General features: G+C 46.2%; 1 protein-coding gene across 1 annotated transcript in view; it reads right to left on the bottom strand.

The window, feature by feature from the left end:
* Window positions 1-18,965, bottom strand: part of LOC144729774 (sodium/calcium exchanger 3-like) — a 145,718-nt gene that overhangs the window by 9,715 nt on the left and 117,038 nt on the right. Inside the window, exon 3 of the mRNA XM_078610260.1 lies at window positions 191-288. Within this exon, the coding sequence (XP_078466386.1) occupies window positions 191-288 (98 nt within the window). The remainder of the gene's footprint in view (window positions 1-190; window positions 289-18,965) is intronic.

Below are 18,965 nucleotides of genomic sequence, written 5' to 3'. Positions count from 1 at the left end.
GAGACCATCGAGGGAGTCCGTTTTCCGTAGAGCAGCGATGAGGACGACAGGACTGAGCAGGCAAAGTCAGGGAGAGAGAATCCAGCCGGGAAGGACATTGAAGGTGCACCGGTCTCCAAGAGCGGAGGAAGAGGAAGAAGAATGGGCAAGGAGGCTCTCGGCCAACCGCAAACAAACCGTGCTCGCACACCTGGGGTCTTCATCCACCTAGGATGGTCCAACGCAATGAAGAAATTCTCTTGCTTTTCATATTCCCCATCATTATTTATATGAACCTGAATCGTCTTCCTGCAAAGAAGGTGGGAGGGACAAGGGCACAGTGGGAGAGCGCCAGGCAGCAATGAGTGCATGCAGATGGGGTGGGGGTGGGGGCTGGGAGGCGGATGGGGGACCTGGAGCCCAAACACGCGGACACAGTCGGCAATATCGCACCGCGGCTTGCGGTGGCACTTCGCCACGCTCTGGGGCAACGGCGCTACCGAATAGTCCCGACCGGACGAGTTTTGCCCATTTGCTGCGTCCGCCATTGTAAATGCAAATAGCTCGGACCCTTTCATACCCAAGAGAGAGAGAGAGAGCGCAGAGAGGAAGAAAATAAAATTACGGGGCCATTTGAGGTCTCCTTTTATATTTGTACAACCATTATGACGACGTCAAAAACTGACGGCTCGGTTCAATGACCTGCGTTTCCGCCGAGAAATATAAATTAAACTCGGCTGCTGTTGCGCTGCGGTAAAGCAATAGAGACTTAAGTCCACTCTGAACTCGGGTTCTGATGAGGAATTTGTGAAAGAAAAAAAAACCACAGTGCCACCAACATTCACCCGCCGTGGATATAATCCCGACTGTGTCCCCGATGAACCTACAGGCACACGCGCACACATCACACACACGTGACGTCAACTCCCGGAGGCGGCACTCCACCTGGACTAAGGATTATCTCCACCAAGCGAGGTTCTCCCAGCTCAACGCAGAATGTCTTGTTTTTCTCATACTCTTCATCGTCAATAACTTTGATATCGATAGTTTTGCTGCAAAAGAAAGAGAGCGGTGAGATCGTCCCGAAATATTTTTTTTCCCGCGGCGAGCATACGTACAGTTCAACGTGTCCACGTTAATCGTTCACACCACAGCACAAACTTAGGATTACTGCATTTTGTTAATATTATGCACAGGGTGAGAGTGCTTATGAAGCTAAATCACGTTGTGCAACAATACGTTACCTGAACTTGAGCGGACGCGTATACGCAGTTCACAATTCCACGTGTGCACAGGTGTAATGGACGGACACGTGAACGCACACACACGAATCTGCAATTCACATTTAAACGCACACGGATGTAAACAGGCAAACGACTTCACCTTCTGAAAAAGAAACCGCACAGGTGTAGAGCACGCCGTTGTAAACACACGCACGTGTGAACACAATTGAAATGTTTCCACACAGGTCTAAATAATAATAATAATGGTTAGTTTTATAATCGCATTATTCATGCAAATTTCATCTCACAATCACTGGGAAACCACAGACAAACTGGATTGCAGCCATACATTGCAAATTAGCTAATTGATGCGTGTTCGTACGTGCGGGAGGAAGCCGACATAACCCCGAAGCGTGTGAGGGGGCAACGCTTGATCGTATAGAGAAGAAACAAATTATATCATCCATAATGCGAGTATGACGTGTTTGCCGGTGATTACAACCAGCTTCATCGGGGGATTAGCCATAAAGGCGAATCGCCTTTTTTTCACGGAGATTAAGTTTGTCGAATTGTCAACGTTGTGGGTTTACTCTACAACACACCGGTGTGCTGAAGTAGTAACTAATTAGCACGTTTTGTTTACCTGACAAATCTTACTAATTGGCTGTGTCGGATAATGGCGGGTTTAATGACACCTTGATATTTGCACAATCTAACTCAGAAAACCTTTATTATGAACAATATTTGTCGCGAAAGCCTAGGTGTTAAACTGACAGATTAGAGTCCATACTTTGCTGTACCACCTTCTCGTGGCAAGCCAGGGCATGGCTCCTCTAGACCCCCGGGAAGGGAGTTTCGCAACATTTGTGTGATCCACTAACCCTCACGTCCACAGCGCTGTATTTACCAACATGCGCCACTACCGCCCGGCTATGTATCTCTGTATGTTGAACTTATTCCCCACCATACGTAGCCGACCGTGCTAATCGGAGGTGTGGAGGAAGGAAGGACACACTAAACACAAAGAGCAGTTCTAAAGAAATGAGTATTCAACCCAGATTTAAATGTACATAGCTCCAGTGGCTTCCTAATATCGGAAGGGAGAGCGCATTCCAGACGGCCTCAGAAGTGCATCTGTGGTGACCCGTCCTTATTCGATGGCTAGCCCAAAAGCCGCTGCCAGGATGGAAAAAAATGGCACGGCAATGGCAACGATGGCTAAATGGTGCAACAACTTAATCTTCCCGAAAGAAAATATAAAACCTGTAGGCGTCATGTGCAGTTAATTTCTGTAAGCCCCTAATTACGCCACTGTCGTTCCACAGATTGCGAGAGGCAGCGCCGTCGCGGTTCCGCTCTGTCCCGCGGAACGCTGTAAATCGAGCCGGATACCTTTCTAAAAGCCAGGGTCTGTTTTGTCGTGGCCTAACCCGGGGCAGGTTTTTTTTAAAATCCTGAACCTAATTAGCTCCCAGACCGCGGGAGATCAAGGGATTCCACAGCATTCATTAGCGTTCGATGGGACGCGTTCGCTCGGGAAAACGATGCTCGATAAAATGCGGACAGACTTTCAGGGGGAAAAAAATCTCATGACGAGACTAAATTATTTGTATGCACGAGAATGCATCGTATTTGACCTATTTAACCCCATGTACACATTCTTTTGTAAGGGGGGGTGGAGCGGGCAGGATGGTAATGGGCGGAGGTGAGATGATGGTGTCGTGGTGCTGAATCTATCACGCAATATCTTCTGAGTGGCTCGTAGAGTGGAGTAGGCATGTGAGAGGTGGACTGGATGTGGTGTACCGGGTGCAGACCCGGCTCAGATGGTGGCGAGATGCTAACGATCTGGTATACAGGGGGTCCCATCTTCTTGGTTCTTTCGGTGAAGTCACGTAGAATGGAAATAATAAAATAATAAAAATAAAAGATAATAAAATAATTCTCACGACGTTTCGGCCACAACGCAAGCAGCCGTCCTCAGGTGGAGACCAGGTCTGTCGAGAAGACATTCAGACTCTGTCTTCTCGACAGACTTGGTCTCCACCTCAGGATGGCTGCTTGCGTTGTGGCCTAAACGTCGTGAGAATTATTTTATTATGTTTTATTTTTATTATTTTATTATTTCCATTCTACGTGACTTTACCGAAAGAACCAAGAAGATGAATCCCTGCAGTCACGAAAGCTTTAAATCGAAAAATACAGGGGGTCGTCAGTTCGATCCTGACCCTGACGACTGTTGTATATTTGGAGTTTGCATGTTCTCCTTGTGGTCGCGTGGATTTTTCTCTGGGCCCTCCGGTTATTCCCTCCACATTTTAGACAAAACGTGCATTTAGAGTAATTTGGCTGCTATACATTTCCACATGATGAGCCATTTCGTTGAGCTATCATATGTGGCCAGGTCGCTTCTGAAAAAGAACTACACAGCTCCGTGGGCCTTACCTGGTAAAATAAAAAATAAAAAATTTCCGTCCAGGTTCACGCATTGCATGGTGAACCCAGCAATCTCAATTTGATTTCCAGCCATCACTAACACAAGTGGCGAGTGACATCTTAAAAGGTCCTAGTGAGCATTCCATTCCTCACCCTTCACCCACCCAAACATCACAGTGTGGTGAAGTATGGTCAAATTTTCTCCACGACAGACGGGACATGGAGAGGCCTCTATTCAGCAGTGGAAAGCCAAAGAATTGGCAATTATTATTATTTACTAATTAAAATAATCCTCAGATAAATATGTCAATTCAGAAAATTATAGCTTTTTTATCATACCAAAACCTTTATTTAAAATCTCTTTTGATTTCAATATGAACCACATGCAAACTGCACGCCAAGATCATAGTTCCCCCACAAAGTAATTCCATTCACTCCTTCACTTTGTCTGCAAGCGGCACGAGTCTCATTAGGCATGCGGCATGCATCGCCTGTGCTCACCAGGCCTCGTCCGCTTCTTTCCCGCATGAGAATGGAGCCATTCTCCTGGCATCAACGAGGCTTGATGGTTCTCCTGTGAGCCAAGGCCCACCAGCTACGAGAGGTCAGCCTTCAAACACTGGCCCCCACCCCCCCCCCCCCCCAAACACTGCTCATCTCTTAACTAAAGAGATGAGCGATATTTCATCGGGCGTTACTAATAACTGGCGTGATGGAAGAGCGTGGAAACCTTGGCCTCGTTGCGTTAGGTTTTTTTCTTCCCTCGTCGATTAATCGTAACGAGCTGCTATCACACCCCACCCCACACACACAATGGGATTGGCTGGCGTCCCCGTCACTATTGGAACACTCTAACATTTGTATGCGGGGCCATGTGCAATGACACAATAGCCATTATACGCACATTACGGAACGTTTCATTTCCTGCGGCCCGTTATTTAAATGTCAACAAGACGCGGCCGCGCACAATGTTTGTCCTGCGAGCGGTTTTCACTCAACGGAGGTCCCCCTTAGTGGCGTGCGCTTTCGTGTTGTGCCTCCTGCCACTCCGACATCTCGCTCTCCGGCACCTGGGGGATTCTTTAGGGAGGAGCGGTGTTCCTCCTCTAAGTTGCCCCTTCGCGTATTCTACGGTGGTCCACGCTGGGAGCCCGTGCTGGATCCCGACGAAGCTCCCCGGCACATTTAGAGGGTTCTTTTTTTTTAAGATAAATTTTGGCACAGGTGAATACCATTGGGAAAGTGTATGCTGATGTTCGATGGGCACCTGGTTGCACCATAGAAGCTTGATTGCAGCAACAAACAAAAACATCACGCACAGAAGATCCTAAAACAACTGTACGCGATACCGAACGGCAAGGTCGCACCATGAGCATGGTACAACCCGCACAAGAAAATAACATGGTGAGTAGAACGCGTCACGTACAAAAAGCAAAGCTGGGCGATCAATTGCACGTACACGTCAAAGAAAATATGAAGTCCCAGAGCGATTTAAAGTAGGATGAGGATGGTGACGTTTTCGCTCGGATATTCCACAGATGAGAAGCCCGCCACACGGAAGGAATTTAAACCGAGTCTGGTTCTCGGAGAGTGGGGGGACTTTGAGCAGGAGCAGGGTAGAGGGGGCGACTAAGGATACGGGAATTTGTCTGGAGGATCACATGACACGGGAGGTATTTAGCAGACTAATTTTGTTACACTTTGAGAATGAAGATGGCCCATGCTGTTCCCTGTGTAGGTCAAGGGGGGGAGAGGGGGGGGGGTAATTAAAATTGAAATACATTTGTGGAGTGAGACCAAGGAACCAGTCTTGTTTAAGGCTGAGCCTGCCCCTGTAAATGTTACTGCATGTTGAACGATTATCTGAACCGGTCCCGGGCCTCCCCTAAGTCGACTCAGACTCAAGTTGAGTGCCTGGTATGGTGTGTAAATATTGCCACGAGGGAGACAAAGGTGGCCGGGCGTGGTGATGGCCACTCCCTCGTGTACCGTGCCGGCCTTCATAGTCATAGGTGCTCGCTAACAGCACTTGCTCCTACAGTCTGTTCAGGCTATAAGGAGGATCTTTGTCTTTTTAGCGGCATTATCAACTACAAGCCCAGAGATCTGAGTTTGATTCCCAGCCAGTGGTCTCCCAACCTGTTCTGGACCTCTCCTAGGACGACTCAGCTTTGAATGAGTACCTGGTGCAGTGTCCAAACATCAGCACTGGGGAGACAAAGGCGGTCGAGCATGGTGTTGGTAGCATCATTCCCTTGTGCGCCATGCAGGTGAGTGCAGAACAACACTTGACCCAACAGTCCGTTAAAGGCTATTTGGGGCATCTTTGTACGTGTACACATCCACACACACACAGGTGAGGATTATAAAGATGTGTTTTCTTTTGAAAGCAGCTCGAGTTTAAATGTGGTTTTATAGCTTTTGGATCATTAATAATTCATCAAAGGAATCTCATTTTGCACAATTAGCTCGTTTGGAAATATGAATTACTGTCACGATAAATAATGAACGTGGGCATAAGGGTAATGGGACAGACGTGAAGGTTTTTCTTCTTCTTATAAAATAAATCATCCGTATTGCAACCCCACACACTCAAAGGTCCCCGGGCAACTTGGCATCTGTCAGACGTGCGCAATAGATTTCTGCATTCATTCGGAAGGGAGGTGAACTGCCTAGCCCGATGGCGGTTTGCTCACCGGACCTGGAATCCACGCCGGTTCGATTCGGCCTCCTTGGCACGGCGGTCGAAACAACGCCACAAATTTCTCAGAACCTCCCCAGCACTCCCACCACTCCCCCCACCCCCACCCAGCACTCCCAGCACTCCCCCCACCCCCACCCAGCACTCCCACCACTCCCCCCACCCCCACCCAGAACTCCCACCACTCCCCCCACCCCAGCACTCCCACCGGCGCCTCTGTTCACCCAGCAGCACGTAAACGGGTTCACCCGCAGTCAGCTTGATCGACAGGTCACGTGTGGTGGGTGGGGGTGAGGTGTGGGTACTTACACTTCTTCCAAGACGTCTGGGGTCAGCTTGGAAGAGTAGGCCAAATACCCTCCTGGGAGGGGGGGGTGCTCTAGAGCTCACTCTTGTGGAGGCCCTTCCGTCAGCAGTGGCGTGAGCGAGCAATTGCAGGGCCGCGCCTTTACCTTGTATTAGTTAGGAATCAATAAATGTGTTCGGAGGCGACACTCGCTGTGTAATCCGGCACAGCAGCCTCAGTCAACAAGCCTCCCCCCCCCCAACTTGCACACGTGTTCTCCAACGAAAAAGCCTGGCAAGCGATAAGGTCCGCAGAGCTTTCCTTGTCTGTCTCGCAAATCTAAAACTAGTTCAAAGTGTTTATCCGAGTGTGTGACATGAATCAATCAGAGATAAAATGTCTCTGCCAGCTTGTCGGATGCAGGGAATCTGTCGTTGAAATCGGTGGTTGGGGATGCCGTGTGAGTGCGACAGAGCTCGTGCAGATGTATGCCGAACTTCTTTCGCACCCTACGTAGTCAACCGTGCCAATCGGAGATGTGCCGGGAAGCCAACTAAGCACAGAAATCAGCTCTCAATAAGTTAGTTTAAAATTGATATTTAAAAGTGCATCGCTTCAGTGGCTACCTAATATCGGAAGAGCATTCCAGACGGCCGCAAAAGCGCATCTGATGCAGTGACCGTCTTTATTCAACGGATGCCGCAGGAAAGGCACCTGGACACTTAACAAAGGCTCTAGATTATTTTCGCTTGCGCTTTGATCTGCTGCTGCATCGTACGGCCAATGTTGATGTCGAGCAACAGCTGTAACTTTACATCGAGATGGTCGCATGCGATGATTGCGCCAGGAAGTAGCAGAGTGGAGAATCGCCGTGATGACGCCTCTTCCTCCGCATTTGTGAAGTGGGCATCGCGCCATGGTTTTGGGTCAGATAATAAGGCGTAAAGGATTGTCATAATCAACATAATCGTACATGTATTTATTTTACCCAGGATGGTCTCGCCGAGTGTGATTGGGTTTTTTTTCAGGGTTATTGTGCTTTGCAAGTGTTTTGCAATATCTTTATTGTTTATATAGATCATATTTTTGGTATCTCGACATTGCCATAGTTTTGTTTCAAATCGTGTTGTCGCTGTCATGTCACGAAGTGTCCATTCTAGAACTCCCACAATGCAGTTCACATCATCATAACGCTGTGCTGGAGGACGGCCCAAATCACCAAATGCCCGTTAAGTGGGCGTCTCCAGCCGGGGTCCACCTTGCGCGATCAGATGTGCAACTTGGTTGCATGCAACTTCATTCGCCTGGAACCGGCGACTTCGTGGATTGCAAACCGGTTGCTCCTGGTAGAGACAAACTCGACCTCCATCACGTGACGCAATTATGAACTGTCATTTGGGCGTTACGATCCGAGAGCGTACTTTTGGAATGGACTAAGCTGTTGTTGCGGGCAATGTGGGTCGCACGCTATCCAGAGCGATTTGGCTGTATACGCATCTTAGGCACGAGCCAGTAACCAAATCAGACAAAAAAAATATGAAACAAACCAGACGGACTTCTTATCTTGTTTCAAACATCAAACTACTGACGTAAGTTCCCATGTCCTCCGCGTAGACTCCACACTGCTAATTATACCACAATCAGGCCCGGTATGAATCACAGAACAGCTGCACTAATAAGCACGGCAAATTCGGGAGGGGTGTGGGAGAGGGAGAAATTCTTGATGCCCTCCACAATATGCAGACTCAAAGGCCAGCCACGTGGAATAAACAAAAACTTTTTTCATACAATATTCCGAGATGGAAAAATCAGTGCCCAACGTACTGCAGACAGCATAAATACTTGCTGCACTACTGCCGCTCGTAAGAGTACGCAGCAGAGCGAGTGGAGACAGGACGGCTGCTGAAGGTGGGCCCAGGATAAGAGCGATGAAATACAGTGAGGAGCGCACGAGAGTGGGTTGGAGTTCTTTCACGAGTGCTGGACTTGAAAATGAAAAGTAACGTAAAGCGCGTGGTTTAATCAGTTCGCACTGCCCACGACGGTACGTGACATGAGAAGCATGGGTATAATTTTAAAATATATATATATACAAAACAAATCCTGAATAGTGCACAAAAATAAATGGAGGTGTTGCATGCTGGGAATTACACTGAGGCTAAGAGCGGGAGAAAAAAAACATGAACACAGACAGGTCTAATGGCATCATCCAAATTATTCTGAGTTTAGTTGGCTTGGGCAGGATGCGTCGCCAGAAGGGTTGGCGTTCGGCGGTCAAGAATAACGACGGAGTGGCAGCCGAAGGCGTCAACGCGTCCAACAGGGATGTGAAGCGACTACAAAGGCTCGTGTTACAGCTGCATGGTAGACGATTGCCCATAAGAGGTTTTTGGGTTAGATCGCGTAAATATAAATGTGTCGTTAAACCCGCCACACCCGACACAGCCAATTAGGTTTGTCACATGAACAAAACATGCAAATTCATTACGGTGTGTTGGAGAGTAAATCCACAAAATGTACAATTCGAGTACGACGTTTCGCCAGCAATTACAACCGGCATCATCAGGCGACAGCCAGAGTTGCGAAGAATGCCTCTTGTTTCGGTCTTAAATCGAGGGATAGATTATTACATTCACAGGATCGAGGCAGTGGGCGTCATTAGCTTGGGGACGCCTTCATCCAGCAGTGGATTAAGCAAGGCTTATGGTGGTGCCTTCTAATAATATTGTGTGTCACGTGAGTTGTTCCCTCCCCAGGCGGTGCATGTGATTTCATGTGTGGGTGCACTTGGGTGCCACAGCGCGATGGATTTCATGGGCAGTGGTGGAGCAACAGCTAATTACACTTACAATAAAAATGTGAAGGTAATAGCCCAAAATTGCGGAAGATAGACTTCCTTCAAATCGCGTGGACGCACCTCAAGCGTCACAAACAACCAAAGACGCTGCTTAATAATGCATTGTAGTCTTTTTTTTTCATTTAGCCCAGGAGTGAAGGACGTGATTTGCATTGCGCTAAGTAAAACTGCTCAATCTCTCATTCGCATTCATGACATCCAATTATTTGCTCCCATGCTTGCATCTGCAGTGCAATTTCAAACATGGACAAATACACGTTTATATTTTACAGCTAATTTTTTGTCAATTCTACTGCCGGATGAAGGCTGGGTTAGGGGGCATTGTTTGGCTATAGTTTGTGAGTATGTAGCCAGTGAACATGGAATAGTTGGTCCAAGGTTAGGCCAACGTTGGTACAATGCGTCAAACTAATATTGGCAGGTTTACTGGGTATGTAAGTGTCGAGATAATTTGCCTACAATCTGCACATAGAACCCACAACCACATGTTTAGCAGGCGAGGTAGTAAACATCTCGCTGTATATATTCACCGAGATGGTTGGTGAAGGGGGGGGAGGCACAAGATCGTCTCAGATATCACTCACCACCGATGGGAGCCGTGGCCAGAGAATTACATCAGCTTTTCTGGGTTTAAGGGAGTGCTTCGGAAACAACTCACAGTTCTACGCAACCACACCGTGATTTTCCTTTTCAGTCGACCGTTTGAAATTAATTAATCAAGGACTGCGCACGTTTGACGAGTTGAATTGCTGGTTTGCAAAATAATAAAAACTATAATTAATGGCACTTCACAATACAAAAAAACAAATCAGGTTCAAGCAACGCAAAATAATTGCCAATTAACTTTTTTGAATTGTTATTCGATTCACATGCAAAGCTTTAACTGTTTATATTGCAGCGACTGTGGGGTGGAGTGGCGGGTAAGTGGTTAGCACGTTGTTCTTAGAAATGTTGCATACATTTGTAATACGTTTAACACGTATCGGTGTGCTGAACTAGTAACTAATGGGCACGTTTTATTTACGTAACAAACCTTACTAATTGGCTGTGTCGGGTGGTGGTGGGTTTAAGACACATTTACATTTACGCAGTCTAACACAAAAGCATCAGTTATGGATATTTGAAATGCCCCCCCCCCCACCCCTCTCTGCACTGACCGGCGTGGTGAAGTACGCTCAAACAACCCCTATGACTGTCACGTCATGGGGAGGCCTTCATCCAGCAGTGGATTGACAAACGGGCTGCACAACTTTTGGATTACGAAGGCGATTAATGGGGCCTTTTATCAATACGCATGGGATGTCATCTCTCAAAACTATCCCCCGGCATCAGTTCGGGTAAAATATTTAAATTGTTGCTTTAAACTTTCTCACAATTCCCTTGATTCTCCGCTGAAATCCCCGACCCTCCGTTAAATCTTCTCCGCCTCGTGTGTGAGTGACTGAGATGTTTATATTTTTCATTTATTTCTTTGCTTCGTAATATACTGTGCACCTTTTCTTTCCATTGCCCTAAGACATCTGCTCACTTGCATGGGATTCCAGAACCACTTAGAAACTCAAAGCAAAAGAAGACCGCTCGAGGCAAACACTTGGCAGATGAAATATTTTTGAAATGGCTCAGCGAATAATCTCCTCGGGAAACCCAAAAAAAACCGGTGTTTAATGTCTGCAAAGCTTATATATGAAGTTGTAGATAGAAAACCAAACAAAGACCAAACAATCAAAAACAAATCAATAGAATGGAGATAACTCTTAATTTAGTAGCTGAAATTATTCATTCGTGCAAAATTGCGTGTGCGCACACACGTACGGTTAACTCTCAATTTTCTGTCAGCAAATTAATCCTGGTTGTGTATTAACTGTGCTCCCGGAAAAGAGACGAAAATCAAAAAATAATATCAACGTGTTATAAGCTGTTGCCCACTCTTATGGTTGGTGACTCGACACCCAGGAGATCATCAACGTGGCCGTTGTAAGTAAACCGAAGCAACACAAACAGATGATGCATTCTGCCCCCCCACCACCCCTCCTAAATACGTAAACAATAACTACGCTTTAGAGCTTAAACAGCAAATGCTTTTCGTTATCCACGTTTTTTTTTATCTTATACAGGTCATACTTGGATCATTGAGAGTTGTATGGCAGCAAGAGCGAACGTCGCGAGGCATTTGTTCTCAACCACTTCACTCCGCGTTAATGGCACACTTCAAAATAGTTTTCCGTTTCAATTTGTACGATTCTTGAATGCTTCACTGAGTCATCGCACCCGTGTCGCTTATGCTGCAACATCCTAGACGGCTCATTACGAACTGAGGGGCATTGCGTTCGCGCGCCCCTTTCGCAATTAGAGAAAATACGGGTGGTGTGGCTCGAAGTGCTCTTGGTTTATTTCCGTTGTATGGACAAATAATGTCCTTTCGTGTAAGATAAATAATCCCCATAAGAGCAAAATAATAAATAAATGGAACGCAGGCTTTGCGACACATTTATAAACAATGCGATCTAACCCAAAACACCTTTATTATGAATAATACTGTCCGCGAAAGCCGACGTGTTAAACTGACTAAATTGATAATTCAAAGTTAATACCAAACGCAGTTAAAATAACACATCACATGAAGTCTGTTAAAGCTAGCCAAATACTACACAAAGCTAGCGAATTATATATTCTATTAGTACTAGAGAGAATACAATACAATAGTGAATTATCTCAAATTTCTGAGTCTCTAATGCACTTGCACATCAGCAATAGTGTTTCCATACATATTGGAATATAATCGATACTATAACACAACAATCGTCTGATTATAATATATTGAATCTAACTAAAACTAAGCAAATTAATCACTTCTCGAGACTACATAACAAACAAGTCCCAAATAACGAACAATTTTAAAACAAAACTGTAATGAACTTAACTAACACTGATTTAACCAGTGACATGATTTCCGCCCTTTCTAAAGGCCTTAACTTTGCCGTTGCCCCACACACAATTCCAGTAGATGAGATAATTGCCGAGGTGGAATCAGCGGTAAGATTCCTTCCACATATCGAGGCAGAGAAGACTAGACACGAGGTTGCCAATATAGTTGAGAAAAGCAAAATACCAAAATAAATATTAGCTTTGGTGAAGCAAAATCCTTAAGAGAGCTTCGATGAAATAACGACATTCAAATGCTGGCAGCTGATAAAGGCCGCACTACTGGAGTGATGTCCCGAACAGATTATGATAATCAAATTTAAGATTTACTGGAGGAAGATTCCTATATTAAAATTAAACGAGATTCAACCAATACTTTAGAGCGCAAGACTTCTGCAATCATTGCAAATTCATTAATTCCCAAGATTGAACAATACCAAATTAAGCCACGGGCCTCAAAACCACCAACATTTTATGGGCTACCAAAAATGCATAAAATCGGTATCCCATTACAATAGGCTCTGCCACATATAAATAAGCAAAATATGTAACTAAACAAATACAGGCCTACATCGGTAGGACATCTTCATTAATAAGAAATTCATAACATCTTGTGAATGTGATTAAAGATATTAAACGTAACCCTAATGATATTCACTAATGTTCCAGTTAACGGGTCACTTAAATTACTAGATACACGAGTAAAGAAGACAGGTTTACCAGAATATATTCCAAAACTAGCCGACCATTGTCTAAATAACAGTTACTTCGTATGGAGAGGTGACTTCTTTCAACAAATGTAAGGAGCAGCAATGGGCTCTCCTTTTAATTCTGCTATAGAAAATCTGTACATGGAAAACTTTGAAACAAGAGCACTTGCCTCAAGTACATTAAAACCATCTTTTTGGTTTAGATATGTCGATGACACTTTAGTTGTCTGGCCACATGGTAAGGATACACTTAATGAATGTTTAAATAATCTCAATACACAAAACCCAGCCATTCAGTTCACCATGGAAATGGAGGTGAACAACACACTCCCCTTGCTAGATATTTTTCTTGGATGCGGTCAAAATGGCAAAATAACACGCAGCGTCTACCGAAAGGGAACGCACACTGATGCCTATCTGAATGTAGATTCGCATCATCACCCAGCACAGAAATACTCTCTCATCAAGACGCTCATACATCGGGCAAAGGCAGTGTCAGATGGTGAAAGTCTAAGGAGAGAGATTAAACATGTTAAAGAAGCACTAAGACTGAATGGCTACAATAATGCTCAAATTAACAGAGCATCGCATGCCCAAACCAAGACCGAACAACAATACTGCTGATAGTGATGAGATTAATTATCAAAACAATTAAAATACCATATATCTCGGGAGTTACTGACAAATTAGGCTGTGTTTTGCAAAAGCAAACTAGCATCTTGTACTAAAGATGAATTACCTAAGTTATCAACAGAACGTGCATATTGGATCAATTGCTTATGCGGTAAGTGTTATGTTGGACAGACGGGACGTAACATTAGCGTAAGATTAAAAGAACACCAAAGGAACATTATATTCTCCCAAACACAGCTGTCAGCAGTGGCAGAGCATGCGTGCCAACAAGGATATTCAATTTATTTTGATAACGTTGACGTGTCATGCAGAACTAATTATTACTGGCCAAATTGAGAATAATTAAAATAATTTGAACCGCTGTGATAGCTACAGACTTAGCGTAGCCTGGAATCGTATTATTAAGTAACTACCCTTTTGCCCGTCCTAGGACGGAAGCTGTAATATTTACGTAAAGAAACGTCTGCGTAGAGTTATTTATTTGAGCAACTTTGAAAAACGAAACGTCAAATTTAAAGCGAATTTGCGTAAACAATATTATGGCTTATGATAGTAATGACGGGGGGGGAGGGGGGTGGGGCTCTTTTGCAGTGACGTCACGTACGGCTGTAGCACTGTGCTGCGTAGATTCATTTTTTGACCGTCACTTTCTGTAAAGAAACGTCGTCATATTCGAAGCGACTTTGCGAAAAAATGTATCTTCCCACTCAACCTTCTTCCGCGTGAGTGTAAAAATCCACCCGCTCACGATTATTTTATTATTAATTACGGGGGGAGGGGGGGGTGCGGCATGTGGAGTGACGTCACGCGCGTTACACACATTTCTGGGCTATTTCGTAGTAATACACCACACATTGCAATTCCTTAAGTCACATGCTAAGTGTGGCTGATTACTGATCTGTTACATAATTGCATACACTCCCACCCCCACATCTGATCTCGAATCCTGATGGGGTTCAACAATGATGACGTCATCCTGCACTATTTAAGACCGGAAGCAGGTGGATGGCTTCACTATTCTGGCAAATTGCCTGAAGATGCTGGATGTAATTTCCAGCGAAACGTCGTACTCAAATTGTAAATGTTGTGGATTCACTCTTCAACACACCGGTGGGCTAAAGTAGTGAACTATTTGTCTTTTTGTCAACGTGACACTTCACATTTATAAATAACGCGATCTAACCCAAAACCCTTTATTAAGAGGCTTTGGCTTATCGGATTCCCCAATGAGAAAAGCAATGGATCACTCGGTATGCAAATTCCAAATTGCATTGCAAATTCAATAAAATAAGCTTCTTGACTTGAAACCCTACATTTTAAAATGGGGAATATTTTTTTTTTCCAGCACAAACAAAAAAACTAAAACGGGATGCACGTTGTGCATTTCTCGAGTTGTTTCCACAAATGTTGAATTCGGCCTACCCAGCACGCCATTTCCAGAGCACCGTCATTCCTTGCGATGCGAGCAAATTTATTCCGACGGTTCGGCAGACAGCGACGAAACGGCACACCCGTCCTGCGACTCGGCAATGCACGGGGGGGGGGGGGGTAGAGGGGGGGGCACGTGCTGCCATTTTCATCCCCAAAAATGCCACCGCCTCGAAGATTTATCACGCGGATAATCACAGGGTGCAACATCGCAAGAGGCCTCCGGCATCATTCACCGCCGCACGCACGCACATCCCCGTCGCTGCTCGAGCTGTAGTATTTTCCTGGGTCTGACACGTGCCGGGTGTTTGTGGGGAGCGGGGATTCACATCCCCCCCCCTGGCTTTGCTTCCTTACAATACCCCCGCGCACTCAGCCGGACGGTGAACTGCACAAATGAAGTTGATCCTCGGAGATTTCGTTTAGTAAATCCGCATTTGCCTTGCAGATTACACCTCCCCGAAGCCTTCGGATTGCAATAACCCACTCGCAATAACCCACTCGCATTCGCCGACAGATTTTCGAATTACGTTGCGCTGTCTGCAACTGTCGTGTATTGTTGCAAAGTATCAAGTGGGACGATGTTTGTGTCAGAGGACACGGTAGGCTATTACGGAAATGTATCAGCATTGCTCAATGACGTACAGCCCCTCTGCCAGTTCATTGCCTGGTTCATGGGAGTGCATGTGTCCGTACACGGGGGCTGTTTGACCATACTTCACCACGCTGGTCAGTTGCGAGGTTGGTGACGAGACCTGCGGTAGGTTTCAAAGTATCACCCCCCCCCCCCCTTGCCATTGACGTTAGCCGTGAACAGGAATCGAACTGAGCTTTTGCCAGATTTGTCGCGCAATTTGTGTCGATAACCGAGTCACCTCGAGGTGTTAAGCGTGTGCATTGTAATTGAGAATGTTTCCTATCTCTTAAACGGTGTTGGTGAGAGCGTGCAAAAACACCCACTACCACCACCGACTCTCCCTCCCTACGCTAGAAGCAATTTGATTATTTCCCGTGATTCCAACGATTTTTTCCCCCTCATTAATCGATACGTGCCTCGTTCTTCGGTTTCGTGCAGGTCCTAATTTAGATGTTTTTTTTTTGTTGGCCGTGGAAAATAAAACGACGCTGGCACCGAGCAGCACAGCCATTAGTCCCCATTGACTCAATTTACTCGCAAGACACAACATTGAGCGCAATGCCATTTCTGTTCGGATAACTGCCTATGTTGATGATCACACGGAGAACGCGATCAATTTAAAAGCCCTTCAAGCTCAAGTTATGATGCCTTCCTCCTTCACAAAAGCCCTGGTGCCAAGCTCCAGTGGTTTCCATTTCAGCCGATACAAACCAGGGAACGCACGCACGCACGCTCACAGGCGAACACCGTTGCCTTTGTTTTCTTCTCATCGTTGTTTATCTCTCTCTGTGTGTGTCTTTTTCTCCCCCCGCCACCGCCACCGCCGCGTTATGGGACGTGTACCGCATTCATTACCAGTGTTCCGTGTCGCGCGGGGAGCGTGCGCCTAAATGTTAATTATGAGGCCTGTGTGAGCCTCACATTTGTCAACGCGCACATGCCCGGGCGGTAATAAGCGCGCAGTTATTGACCGTGCAGTCGCGCCACTGTTTTGTTCGCAAGGAAGAAAGAAAGTAGCCCCTCTATGTCCGACGTGTTTTTGTTTTTCTGCGGCTGCGCCACGTGTTGTGAGGCACGACGTCCGACGTTTCGCTCCACGTGCCGGGAGTTGTTTCCTTCACCAACCGTAGAAGTTCCTGCCGGCACGTGGAATAGAACGTCGGACATCAAGGAAATTAAATTCAGTTCCACCTCACTGCCCCCCCCCCCCAAGTGAACACAGTATATCGGTTGGTAAAACAAACTAAACAGAGGAAAACGAACTGAATGGCATTGATAGGAACCATCGGTGTCTGTGGGTTTATGCGCGGGGCGTTGTTCCGTCCACACGCGCAATGTGAGCTTCTTTCAGGAAGCCGAGTCGAGTCCCTGACGAAGCTCCCACCATGGTGGTGGGCGCGTAACGTCGGACATCGTGCCCGAGCCACGCGCGCGGCACGGCTCGTAAAAACGCCGGAGAGAGAGAGAGCCGTTTCGTGTTAACTTCTTTTGTTTCGCGAACAACAAAAAACGACACAATTGCCGCTGTAAAATGCCGCCACGATTGGCACACATCGGAGAGCTTGACTGCGCAACAGTGATAGCCTGCACGGTCGCGTTAGAAAATAAAATAAAACCACTGCAACGTTCGCAAAAAACAATCACGTTACTCTCCGGGCACTGGGCCAGCTGACGAATGAGCACCGAGCACTTTTGTTATTGCGATTTCAGCCGACCAAGAAACATTAGAAAAAAATTCCTCCCACTTTTCAAAAAAAGGGAATGGTGGCTGCTACAAACGTTATCTGAACGGGTAGAGGCAGCCCCGCAATGCCTCGCTCACGCCACTGCTAGCCGAAGGGCATCCACCACAAGGGCCTCTCGTGAGCCACTCTCTGGGGGGCCGTCCATAAATGACGTCACGCGATTGTGGACGATTTTTTAACCCCCCCCCCCCCATCGTCACAAGGCGTCACAAAAAGTCAGACCCCCCCCCTCCCCAAACATGACGTCACAATGCTCTGCCCCCCCCCAAATAAAACATGCTTCAAATCGCTTTAAACTAATGTCATTGTAGTGCCTATTTAATGTGGCGTTGGACTCTGATGTTGTAGGAGAAAACATTTATTAAAAAATATATATAATTAAGTAGAACGTGTTGTCTATATTTATTTAAAGTTGCGCATTTTCATGTGACCTCACATTTCTCAAACCACCCCCCTCGTCACGCATCGTCACAAATGTCTGACCCCCCCCCCCCCCGGTGCATGACGCCATTTATGGACGGCCCCGAGAGGGTAGTTTTGGCCTATTCTTCCATGCTTGCCCGATGTCTAGGTGGAGGTGGGAACTATCCACACTTTCCCCCCACCAACACACAACGAGCCGATCACCGATCGATTGACCGGGAGGGCGGAGGATTTAAGGAACTCGTGCCGTTGTTTCAGCTGCTGCCGCTACCGGCACCGGAATATCGAATTGAATTGCAAGGCCAGTGAGCTACGAATCGTTGCATCACAGCAGCATCCTCGAAACGGAGACCGTAAATTATAGATATGAGATATTGCATGGACACTGCAAAAAAGTAAGTGGGCTTTGGGGGTGGGGGGCATGTCACGATGAGAGATGATGGATGGGCTAGTGAACACGATTCGTGATGACTTGGCAGCCAAAGGAGGTAACGTGTCAAAGAGGATGTTGAACTTCTTTCTCATCGTACGTAGCCAACAAACTAGACACAAAAGCAATTCTAAATAAATGAGTTTTCAATAAAAAAATTAAAAAAATGCATTGCTCCAGTGGCTCCCTAATATTGGAAGGAAGAGCGTTCTAGACGGCCGCAGAAGCGCACCTGAAAGCGGGCGATGCGGTGACCGCCTTCGATGTTTATCCAAAAACCGCTGCTGTTGCGGGGATGACCGGAGTTCTCGTGATGGTTTATCCTCCTTGACGAGATCAGCGAGGGTATTGCGGTTCATTTGTGGCAAGCACTTTGCGTGTAATGAGTTGCGACCCCATGAACCGGAGTGACGAGGCACACTCACGCAAAGCAGCAGGGTGGATTGAAGGCCTCCCTTGTGATGTTGTTGGACATAGTCATGGCATTATATTATTTTATTTTATTTTTATTTTACTTTTATTAATTTAAATTTTTTACCTACGTGACTTTACCGA

This window comes from Lampetra planeri, chromosome 33 (assembly GCF_965212315.1).
Source record: "Lampetra planeri chromosome 33, kcLamPlan1.2.h2, whole genome shotgun sequence".
Classification (NCBI taxonomy): domain Eukaryota; kingdom Metazoa; phylum Chordata; class Hyperoartia; order Petromyzontiformes; family Petromyzontidae; genus Lampetra; species Lampetra planeri.
This window is presented reverse-complemented; position numbering and strand designations above follow the sequence as displayed.